At 37.8% G+C, this 12,731-nt stretch overlaps 1 protein-coding gene across 1 annotated transcript in view; it reads right to left on the reverse strand.

The window, feature by feature from the left end:
* LOC141962301 (sodium channel protein type 1 subunit alpha-like) overlaps positions 1-12,731 on the reverse strand; it is a 95,019-nt gene that overhangs the window by 49,392 nt on the left and 32,896 nt on the right. Inside the window, exons 6-10 of the mRNA XM_074910267.1 lie at positions 8,031-8,120; positions 7,101-7,229; positions 6,496-6,587; positions 5,201-5,395; positions 5,123-5,161 (exon numbers count right to left, since the gene is read on the reverse strand). Coding sequence (XP_074766368.1) covers positions 5,123-5,161; positions 5,201-5,395; positions 6,496-6,587; positions 7,101-7,229; positions 8,031-8,120 — 545 coding nt within the window. The remainder of the gene's footprint in view (positions 1-5,122; positions 5,162-5,200; positions 5,396-6,495; positions 6,588-7,100; positions 7,230-8,030; positions 8,121-12,731) is intronic.

Below are 12,731 nucleotides of genomic sequence, written 5' to 3' on the forward strand. Positions count from 1 at the left end.
ATCAGTATTGCCAAGGGTTCCCATTCTTACAAATACTTGTGACAGTAATATGTGAGCGATGCAAAAAACCACCCAGCTGCCAATGGCTATAACTGTTACAGGTGCGTACATGCTGCAATTAGCCCACTGATTAGTATGAAGACCCTGGTATACATCTAAGTTTAAGTCAGACAGAATTACTGCAACAGTCACTGACTTGTGTAGGTAGGATTTTAGGAGTATACAATGAAATTATTGATCCTTAGGAAAGAAAAATTGGGTAAATCCCATCATATTGCCCGGTAGCCAACCATCTCATAATCTGTGTAGTAATCCTGTAGTTAAAGGACATTGTAGATGGTTTAAACAACAAAGGCATTGCCTACTCTTGAAAAATAAAGAGGTGATGTGCATTACATTGTTCTTATTAAGATTCACTTTTACCATAACTTTGAAAAATGCTTTTCTTTTTCCCCTTAAAGCAGATGCCTACAGTTGCTAAGATCTTGATTTTGGAAGAATTATCACAGGAGGAGCTTCCTCCCATAGTAACATTCTCCCATTTGGTCACAGGCTTAAGGATGCAGTCTGTACAGGATTAGACCATGTAGCTCAGTATTCCATTTCCAACAGAGACCAAAAGCATTGCCTCAGGATGTCTGCAAGGACAGTGCAGGGACATGGTGATACTCCCCTGAGCACTTCCCCAGATTTCAATACTTCAGAAGCACAGCAGCTTCAGAGTTAAGGTGGTACATTTTTTGCTTCCTGAGAAGATTTAAACCCTGCACTGGGTTTATTTTCCATTAAACTGGCCTATTTCCTTAAAATCTCATTTGAAATGCTACCAGTGCATCTGAGATTAAATTTGAGTGTGGCTGTGCTGCCCAAGCAGGGTTGCTACAGAAGCTAATGAATTTTGAGTCCGAGGAGGTGTCACAAGCCACTGGCTCAGTACATTGACTTGCTGCAGAAGGGACACAGTACCCCAGCCAGCTGCATCTCTCCATCTGAGAGCAAAATTCACCACTTGGAAAAGTTAGATTTTAAGCTGTATGTAGACCTTGTACTGACACTCTGTGAAGGACTCCATTTCAGTGTCTAATGATACATCTGTGTCTTACAGGGTACAATCTTCTGAACTGTGCAAAGTGCACAACCCTAGGTGCGGCCGCTGTCATTCTGGGCTGGTATGCATTGCAGAACTGCACCGTGCTGAAACACAGTTGTAAATAGAAAAGTTAGCTGACATGATGCTGACCACAGCCGACCCTTATGAAGCAAATTTTACTCTACGCTATGTCAGCTAATCATGATTAAAACATGCTGGAACGTAACAGCTGGTTGGGAAGAATGCAAACCTGACTTGATGTAGTTTACACGGAGCAGTCAGTCATGATCAGTACTGCTTCTGCTGAGCTGAACGGCTAAAATAGGGTCTGTATTCAAGGTCTGTGGTTCAGAGAAGATGTGTCCTGTAAGCATGCTGTACTTGCCAGGTCCACAGGAAATAACAGCCCCCCAGGTTTTTTCTGAGTACACTGATACAACCACAACTAATGCTCACCGTATTTTTTTCTGACAGGAAAATTTTTATACCAACACAAGCTGATGTCCCTAACTAGATGCAAAACTCTGGATTTTATTTTACCAAAGTAATGTGAAAAGTCCCTCACTATATCAAAGGTATATGTCTGGCTCCCTCTTATTTGGCTGGGAAATGGGAAAAAAACCCTGGTAGGTGAGCACTTTACTAAGGGAGTTTACAGTTGTTTGGGTAAACCTAGGGTAATGACTGAGAATAACTTATTTTGTTTTTCAAAACAGACTGTGAGATGTTATTTCCCAGAAAAAAATGCTTATGGCAAGCTTGCCAAGATAAACTTACCTAGCATTAAGTTTATCAGATTTTCTATCTTAGAAAAAGAAAAAGGGAAAAATAAGAGTGCTTAACTCATTAGTGCCAGGAGTGCTTACATAAAGTCTCTCTAAATAGTATTTCCAAAAATAAGCTCAGTGGCAAAATTAGGGCTTACCTGCCCTTTTTTGCATAGTATACACAGCTACTCACATAAAAACTTTTATAATTCCTACAAAAGGCAGTGCCATTGCACTGCTCTGAGCTCCAGGTAAGTCCCTGCATGTTTCCCTGTGAGAGCTGGTTTAGGAACTGTTTCTGTATCTTGTCTGCCCACCTGCAAGAAGAGAGCAGGAAGCTGTCGGAAGATAATTTTTTTCTTTAAAACTACTGGTGAGCAAGGAAAAGCTTATTAACTGCATAATAAGACTCATAATTTCATTATAAATTTTATAATACATATGAAATCCTTTGTAAATATACCAAAGGTTCAAGTAGTCATTCAATAAAGTACTTTCTGTAACTAATTCAATTCAGCTTTGTTTTGTAAGGGTCTTCAGGTATTTTTAAAATCAAATTAAATCAGAGCTTGAGTTTACAGATTCTTTGTTAAAAAGCAGGAAATTAAATTTGACCTTGAAGTCTAGGTCATCATTAGGAGATTTTTCTTAGACTGTTATACCCTGTGGCATGGGATCTCCATGAATTCACATGTTCCAGTAAAGTGAGTTTCACAAAAAGACTTAAGAAATTCAGATGGAAATCCATCATAGCTATTCATCAGCTGTGTGATCACCGTTAGAAGCTATCTTCTATTTGAAAATTGTCTGGCTTTGACTTGCAGCTATTGAACCTTTTATATCTTTGCCTGCTAGATCAAAGATATGTCTGGGATGAAATTTTCGTTCCTCATGAGGTTTTTCTCAGCTATGATCAAATCACTCCTTAAACCTTCTCTTTGATATGCTAAGTAGCTTGAGCTCCTGGTCTATCTTGGTATAAAGCAGATTTTCCAACCCTTTAATCATTTTACTCTTTCCTGAACATCCTCCAATTTTTCAACAATTTATCTAAATTGAACTTTATATAGTATTCCAGTAGAAACTGCAGTAGTGCTAAACACAGGGGTAATATTGCCTTTCTGATCAATAATTTATTTATGCGAACAGGATACTATTTAGCTTTTTGGCTGCAGAGTTTAGCCTTAATTTGTCAGTCTTGGCTGCTCCGCAGTTCCTTAGGTGCCTTTGCCTCCCTATTGCAAAGGGCCTTCCATTTGCATTTCTGTATCCTGCCTCTCAGTTGCAGCTCTGCAACCTTTCATATGAGCTGCTGTGGTTGTGTTTTCTAGAGACTCTGTAGCAATATTTTTCCTTTGTTCTCATGCTGTTATTCACGTTGCTTTTATTCTCATGACGTTACATCTGCAAACACATTATTTTTGCAGCAGGTACTCATGGGGAGCAATTGTCTCTGGTGTGAGATTCACCCTTCTTTCTCGCCCTTTTTCCTACTCCTTGCTCATAGCTTTTTTGTTTATATTAGGTGACCTACTATCATGCATGTACGAGCTTAAAAACCAACCTGCCATGCAGCATCCTCCCTGATCTAAGTGTGTTCCAGTTAGTGCTAATAGCACTGCATGAAAGGAAAAACCTGTAGGGAGCTTGAGGAGATACTAATGAAAAACATTACAGTTGCTGTAGGAAAAGTATTATGGAGTGATCAGTGCTGCACTGGAAAGGATATCAAGGGGATACCAAGGGGAGGAGACTCATCTGGGGACCCCACCACTTCTCTTCACAGCTGGCCACTGTGGTCAGTTTTCCCTTTCCCTTTTATTTTTCTCTCTCCCCTTTAGTTCTTATTTTTTTCCAAAAGTAACTTTCACTGTTAGAGATGATGTATGCCACCAGCTGCAGTCTTTACGCATGTCAACCTATCTCAACTTGGATTGTGTAGCATTGATTTTTACGATAGAGAGCTTAGGTTTGTAACCTCACATTTAACTGTAGTGAAATGCATTACTTTATCTGTTCTCAGTTTGCCAGATGGCTTTGTATCAGCAGAACTGATTGGAAAATCATACTTTGGGAAATTATCAAAATGGAAAGATGCATCAGAACAACTTCTGAAGAGGTTTGTCTGAGATTGCTGCTATTCAAAGTTTTAAGTAATCTAGATGATGGAAGAACATTTTTCAAATTTGCAAATGATACTGATCTGATAAGGATGGTGATGAGTTTGAGGAAACAATTACAATTTAAAAGATCCAGAACAGTTGGAGAGATGGTCTGAAAAATCAGGATGCTGTTCAGGCTGGAACAATGAACTGTGCAAATAGAAAGTGGAAACAAAATGAGGTGAAAGTCTGTAAAAGGTTCAGAAGCAGATAGACCACAAGCTGGACAGGATTTAGTGATGTTACAATTGTAAACAATGTCAAGTCTTAGACTAGGATATATAAAACACAAGTATGAACTACTGTGCTAATGCATAATCTTTCTTTATTTAGTCTGCCTCATGTGAAGAAGAAATGCCTAGATGTGGTACTGCACTTTAAGAAGGCTGTTTATGAACAAGAAAGGATCCAGGTGAGAGATCAGGATCTAGAAAATAAATTGTAGGAGAAAAAGGTTAATGATCTGAATTGCTTGGCATACAAAAAGAAGACTGATAAAGGAGAGAACAGGGCATGGCAACATAAGAATAGTCTCTAAATATCTCAGAGACAGTGATTAACGATAGGTAATAATCTGGTTTTGATGCCTGTGGTGAAATTGATAAGAACGATGAGCTTAAGTTGCAGCAGGAAAATTTGTTAGACCTTAAAAAAATCCCTTTCTAATAATAATAAGCCCAGTGAAGCACAAGAATGGATAGGTGGTGAAAATACTGAGGACTCCATCACTGGAGTTGTCACAATGTGAGGTATCTCTGATGTCTGTCAGAAGTGAGATAGATGTCTGTTGCTGATCTTGCTTTGGAGTATCAGAATGGAAAGTGTTTAAGACTATTAAGAATTTTAGGAATTTAATTTTAATTTGAAGAACTCGTTTGGACCTCTTTCTGTCTCAGGGGAGATGTGGATTTGACAGAGTGAGCTGAAAGTTCCCTTGTTCCTTATTCCCTCTTCCATGCAGGCCTTTGGAACAGATCTATGAGCAAGAGAAAACACTTCTCCTGCTCTGTCTTAACTAAATGTATCATCCCTTCCCCTCGTTATTTCTAAGAACTAGGTCAGCCACACATCACTTCAATAGGAGTTATGCTGACAATACTTACTTTCATCTTCAATGTACCCCTTCCAGTCAAATAGGGTCACTGTTGAATTAACCAATGTACCATTTTCACCTATGGTACTGTTTAGCTGGGAAGTAATATTTGTTTCCAAAGTAAAATTTTCGGGAGGCCACTGCAGGCATTTATTCCTCAAGTTGCCCATGAACAGCTGCAGCCCTATTAGTGCAAATACACTCAGACAAAACACAGTCAGGATCATTACGTCCGAGAGCTTCTTCACAGACTGAATTAGGGCTCCCACGATAGTCTTCAAGCCTGCAAATGCAAAGGAATTTTATTCTGATATTCAAAACTTTTTTAAAGCATAAAAATGACAGTCTCCCAGTCAAGTTACAGATTTCATGCAGAAGCCCAAATAAATGATAGTAATGTCTGTGAAATAACATTTTTGTGAAGAGCTTTTTCATTTGTGAAAAATGAATAAATAGCTGAAATTTATGTTCATATAAAACTGTGAATGGAATGAGTTGCATATATTTCAAAACACTTGTTTTAATGCTAAAACAAGTGACTTTTTCTATTCATGCTATACACGAATCTCACACAGAAGTCTTCTTTCTTTTTATTTGTAAATACCTCTTGCCCCAAACCTTTGCTACTATCAGTTTTATAACATACTAGGTTTAGAAGACAGTAATAAACAGCCTGTTCAACAATAAATAGGATCAAAATTCAATGCTATAAAACTGGAAATGGTTTGGAAAATTGTAGTATTTTAAGATAATAAATCCCCCATGCAATGCCCATGCTATTCTTTATTATCTTATTCCTTCATCTTCTTACTAACTCAACATTTCAAACAGCTCTACTTTTTAGACACAAATATTCACAACAAGTACCACATAACATCATGTAGGTAAGATACACATGGGTAAGAAAACCAGGGTTACTGATAATTGTTGAATGTGGAGAAGAAAGCTTGACATCATACGATGCAAACCACACACACTGTGTACTGCAATGTCTCATGCAAGAATCTGTTAAACTCAAAGGCTGATTTAAAAAGGAAAGAGCTCATGTTAAAAAGCAATGAATCAGAGATTTCAGTGAATTAGAATATCTTCTGATTCTTGCTTTTTTGTGGAACGAAATAAGTAATGTTTAAAAAATATTAATTCCATTTCAGTCAATTAAAGTCAGCCTCAGTGTTTAACCTAGCTCTCACCTGGAATGACTGATATTGTTTTCAAAGCTCGGAGAACTCTGAATGTTCTCAACGCTGAGACATTGCCCAGGTCCACAAACTCTGTCACATATCTGCAATAGGGGAGTTCACACACAAACACAATGACAGGATAAAAAGGAACAGTTGGGAGGTACAAGGGGCCTAACACCTTACACCAGTTACTTCTTACCTGGGATTACAGAAATAGTTTTCAAAGCTCTCAATACTCTGAAAGTTCGAAGAGCTGAAACATTGCCTAGGTTTACAAATTCTGTTACATACCTGTAGGATTAAATCACAGTTATTCAGAATTTAGGCAAAGTTTATGCTACTTACTTGGGTCTTTCATCAAGACCGCTTTGGCGTTTTAGCAAAAAATTAAATAGCAACAGTCAGAGGTTTACCTTTCACTGCAGTTTGCCTTGCATTAATATGCTTTCAGAGCCTTCAGTTAAATTAAATGTCTCTGAAGTGAATCACAGTGATTTAACTTTGAAAGCCTAAAATTTATCTAGACTAGATTGGTAAGTTTGGAGAATGAAGTCAAAGGGATGCTCCTTTTCTGCTCAGAGAAAAAAATGCAGGACATGAAATTAGCCTCTCTAATACTAGCTGTACTAATGGCTTCTGCAGTATTTATTTTTACATAAAAATATACATATTAGAATGTGAAAATTGTTTTAGACAAAAGTAAATCCATTCAAGAATTTCCATTTAATGAAATTGATATGGATACTAATTTCATGCCCTTTTTGCCCTTCGCTTTCAAGGAAAAGGCAAAAAACAAGAACTTACGCAAAGGTAATGACTGTGAAATCAAGCCAGTTCCATGGATCTCGAAGAAAAGTAAAATCTTCTAAGCAAAAGCCCCTTGCAATGATTTTTATGAGTGACTCAAACGTGTAAATTCCAGTGAACGTGTACCTGGAAAATATAGTAAAATTTAATCAAAATAAGTAGCAACATTTCATATTGGCATTCTGATAGAAACCTGATGATCAAATGAAAGAGTTTTTTTACTTCAAAACTGGAAAAGAAATACAGTAAATAAGCAATTTCTTCTCAAATGCATTCTATTAATAATATATACTTGTGTATTTACATGCATTATTCGTGACATGATGTGGAAGTACAGCAGTCCTGATCTTGTACATAAATAAAAATAAATAATCCATCAAATAAATGACATACATTAAAAATGTATTGATGACACTGTGTTTAAAAGTATGCAACACTAGATCTGTTACTGTTACCAAAGCGAGTTGTGAGCATAAGTTACTGGATACTGTCTGAATGACTAACATTGAAAACATCTAGTATTAAATATAAAAAGAGACTAAATATACACTGAATTCCCACTTTAGGAATATTTTTGTTTATATGCTGTCCTTAACTGGTGTTCACAAACAGATGGCCACAGTTCTGCTACTAATGCAGTGGTGTAAAGGAGGGGTAAAAGCATTGCATAGATGCTAAACCATCAAGATGAGAGAAAACTAGTGGAATCTTAGTAGAATACTATCTGTAAACAACTTTCATTTTTTCTACCCAATTGTATTACTAGAAGGAGATTTAAATAATTATTCAACATTTCTACATAGTTTAGAGAGGAAATAATAGTATTGTCTCATGACAGTTCCAGCCAGCACACATGGCTGCTGTTACTGGCATGCTGACTCCTAGAGGCACAATCAAAGGTATTGTTAAATAACACATGCAACTTACTCTACATTCTTTGTCCAGTCTGGAGGGTTACTCATGGTCATAAATACACAGTTGGTCAAAATAGTGCACATGATAAGCATGCTGAATAATGTAGATATAGTTAAGGAAAACACAACAGTAATTCATACAATATCACATCAGCCATATATCTTAAGCACAGTAAAACATTGCCACTTATACAAATTTTTCAGACTTTCTTAAACATTGCACATATATTTTGCTTAACCTGGTAGTTTTCACTTTAGCACATTAAACTTTAATTTTAGTCTTGATTTGTTGATGTTCTGATGTTATTTGTTGATGTCCTCATGTTTTGTGTTCAGTTGGTACTGGAAGGCGATGGAGAGGGCTCTCGCATGCCTGGGAGGCAATGTGAGCTGAGTAACAGCCAAAACTGAAATAACTTGCAGAAGAATATTGTCGTACTTAAATACCTGACATGTCTGAATAAGTGTTAGTCTACAGTTTTGGTACTAAACTCAACACCTGGCATATGAAAGGTAAAAAAAGTTTATCCTATTTACCATGAGTCAGAGCTGTAGAGAAAGCATGCACCACCCCAGCACCCAGCACAGCCAGTCTGTCAAAAACACAAAACAAACACAGAACGCTGTATTTAATTGCTGAAAGACTGTATTCCATGTTTCCCTATCACTAGTTTAGCAGTACATGCTTCAGTCAGTGAAGCAGAAATCCAAAGAGAGCTCACAGATTAAGGTGAATAATTTTCCAATATTATTCTTTGTCTCTCTCAAAACACATTAGCAGCAAAAGAAGCGTCTCTTGTTCTACCAGTGGTGTAATTTTTAAATGATTCAATAGTACCTTGTGGTCAATTGCTTAAAAAGCATAGAAAACTGGTGGAGTGGAATGACATTTTTTATTTAGAGGTCTAGCAAGGAACAATTAGGAATTCTGGGACTATGAAACCCAGAGTAAGAACTCAAAGGGGCGTGTGGTAGGGAGGTGGGACAGTCTACTGGGGTTTCATTACACCCAGTGCAATGTTCTTGGTTTACAGTTCACTGGTTCTGCAAACAGTGTGGCCTTTTCAGGGCAATAAAGTAAACTCGATTATTGAGGTATTTGGAAATAGTCTAGACCAAAACCTGACTGAAAATGGCCACATGATGGCAGCAAACACCTTTATGCCAAATGGTTAACCCAACAATTTTTTCCTCTAGTCATCTCTCTAAATGATGTGTTCCTTAAAACTAGTTGCATCAACATAACTAGCAAAGAAGCTACCTTCAACTGAAGAAAGCCATTTACAGGTAAACTTGTATATAAGAGCCCAGGATTTAATTTTTTTTTTTTTTTTCTTAAATACAGCAGATAGCATTTTTTGTTGGGGTATATTTTTATGCCATGGACAAAAAAAGCCCAAAACAACAAAAAACAACCCTTCACTCTAGGTGAAGGAGGAATAGGAGAAGTAACATTTCAGCCTAAACTTTGCAGAAAATTTGTACAAACATTAAGATCACTTGCAGATGCAAACGAGCATATCTTTTCAAATAAACATTCAAATCACAGGGAAAGATTTAACTGCCTGATTCCCATAGACAGGTCAGTGACCTTTGCCTAAATGCCTGACAAGCAGTGAATATTGTGATATCTTTCAGTAAGTGACTTCATTAGTTTTGAAGATCATGTTGTAATACAAGCTCGATACAGTAAAAAATCATTGTTTAGTGGCTTAGAATAAATTATTAGTATGCCTTACAATGCTTGTCCTCACAGTCCACAGACAGCTCTAAAGATTTGGACTTGATATGAGTGTACCATTCCTTTAAATAAAGAGAATACATCTTGGTAGCTGAAAAAATTGGAAATGCCTGGCTGCAGCTTCAGTAGTCTCACAAAACAGTTAAAGGAGAGGCATGTCCACTTAGGAGACCTGAGGTTTTATCCCTGTGCAGTGTATTACGCGTTTACAGCTAGGTATCACAGCAAAGGTCACAGGTAGATCCTTGCACATTGCCCTTTCTGTATATAACTCACCACATCTGTGTGATGCATGGCCAAAGTGCTGTTCACCCTTAAAGGGAGCAGATGATCAATAAGGGCTAACATACCTTGAAATATAAGCTCTGGCCTTGCTTTCCCTTACAGGAATCTCAAACAATGTTGGTGCCTCTCTTCCTTCTTCTACCACATTTTGAGTGATTTACAACCTCAGTGTTCCCTTAATTTATTATTTTATATTCTATGATAATTCAACTATACACATAGGTGATCAGGTCTCATAAATGATTCCTTCATGGAAATGCACTTTTTCATGCTCTTCCCATACAGGCAGGCAGTAGGGTTGGAGGAACTATACAGTGTCAAGCTAACCGATTACTGGAGCAGCTGAAGTCTTGTATTGCCTGTGTGGACTTGGTGGAAGATGAAGTCTGGGAAAAACAAACACTGCCAATTTCACAGATACCTGCTGGCAGTCAGACCACACCGAGTAACACTGTAATTTCAGCTTCCAAAGGCTAGCACAGGGGTATTTACAGGTACCACATTTTCCCCAGAGCATCCCCCTGTTCCTTTCTAACACTCCGTGTATGCTGCAGCTCAAGTCACTGCCACATCCCTTTTTTGGGCTGCTCAATGATCCACCTATTCTTACTTTTTCATACTTTCCTGGATTAATTGCCAAAGTCTGGCCATCTCCCATCACTCCTGTGTTGCCCCCTCAGTTCTACACTCTACCTTAACCCAAGTCAGACAGGGAAAAGGGGAAAAAAAAAAAAAAAAAAAAAAAAAGCAGCAGAATACCAGGAAGCAAGTCACCAGAGCATAAGAGAGAAAAATTCGTGATGCTACCAGTTCCTGTATCTGGTATAACAACAGATACTGGCAGTGAGGAAAAGCAATTGCAGGGAAAGTCTCCAAGCACTGGGAAGAGACACACTCTGGGCACATGTGATCAGAGTGTCCTATACAGAGGTTTAGAGAATGTGGAGGATGTACAGATGAACTTTTTCCAACAAATGGGCCAATTTCATTGTGCTCAACACACATTTTTCACACTGGAAGTGAAAGGCACAGTTCTGTTACAAAGGTCAAAATGCCTAATACCCACCTCAAAACATGAGGGCAGTAGAACTTATTGATTGATAAAAGTCAGAAGGTGAACTCCATCACTCCCTAATCTTCTTATAGGTAGCTAACCTTGTATAGGCAACTGAAATCTAAGATGCATTATGGAATATATTGCATTGTTCTTAGTTAAACACATTCATACTTGCAGTGTTTGTACTATATTGATTTTTTTTTTTTTTTAAAAAAGATAAATAAAGAACGTGTGCATCTATTTTTATACTTAAGATGAAAAAACTCTACTTCTATTTCTAAGATAAAAATAGCTATCCCATAGTTAGCTGGCTGGAAAAGAAATTAGTCCATATAGTGAAAGAAAATCTCCTCCTACAATAAATTACACGATCACACAATCAGTTCATAGATAGGAAGGAAAATATTGGATTTGCATATTGTTTATTAGAATTGCTTTTGTTCTGACTGCCATCAAGACCAGCTGGATACTGTTTGAACATGATTAGGAGGAACTTAAAACCAAAACCAAAATCAGTTATCAGCACACCAGTAAACATTACCTACAACTAGCACAGATGCAGGGTTGGAAGATATTGTAAATTGGTCTGTAACTTGAATGGATGAGCATTTGTTAGAAGCTTCAATCTGACAGTATTTGGCTGCGTTTTCTCACCATCACCATAACCACCACTATGTCTGTAGGTCTCTGTCAGGTCCCTTAGCACCTAGCCCCAAATGGTCCCTGACTCCTCCCCAGACTTCTTCCCCTTCTTTCACTGCTTTAACTTCTAAGGAGGTCAGAGAAAAAGGTCTACTGAGTCAGCAGCAGCCTTTTTTCTTCCTTTTTCCAAAGACCTAGAAGATTCTGCCAGTAGTCTCTAATAGCAAGACTTCTGTATTTGACCAACTGTTCAATGTTAAAAGTCCTACTGCCATACTGAAATTTTTGTATTTGGTGACTACGTTTCCCAGTTCTGGGGTTTTGCAAGAAAAGTGCAGCAAAACTTCACCAGCTAGAAATCCCTGCTAACCTTTTATGAACATCAGGCACAGATCCCACCTACCAGTCTAACACTTTACCTTGTGCACCATCCGATCAGTTATTGTCCTCCAATCTGTCCACCATCTGCACATACAGATGCTTTGCAAACTGCCTGCAGGACTGCTACCTCTGCTTTCCAGCAATGTATGAAATTTGGCAGAGGCTTATGGTGTGACTGGGCAGGTTTAGGAATGTGAGATTCAGCCTGCGTGAACCAGGGTTCCAGGCATGCTGCTGCAAAAGACTATAAAGCTGGTCTTGAGGTTGGCCTCAGAAGGACCACTAAAATGCAACATAAACACATCCTGAGCTAGCCATTCCTGAGCAGCTGCATATCTGCTTAACTGCTTGCAAAACTCAGAGCTCTTCTGGAATTTGTGAATACAAACTTCATTTAAAAAAAAAAAAACCAAGAAACCAACCCAAAGATATATTTTTTTATGAAGAAGCTTCATAGCACAAAAAAAATCTGGAATGCAAAAAATTTCAATGTTAAAATAAAACTGAAGAAACTTTTCTGAAAAATTGATAAAGATGGATTCTTAAATCCATCTGCAGATTCATACAGCAGAAGTACTGAAATTTAGCAGGTTAACTAAAACACATCT

This window comes from Athene noctua, chromosome 7 (assembly GCF_965140245.1).
Source record: "Athene noctua chromosome 7, bAthNoc1.hap1.1, whole genome shotgun sequence".
NCBI lineage: Eukaryota > Metazoa > Chordata > Aves > Strigiformes > Strigidae > Athene > Athene noctua.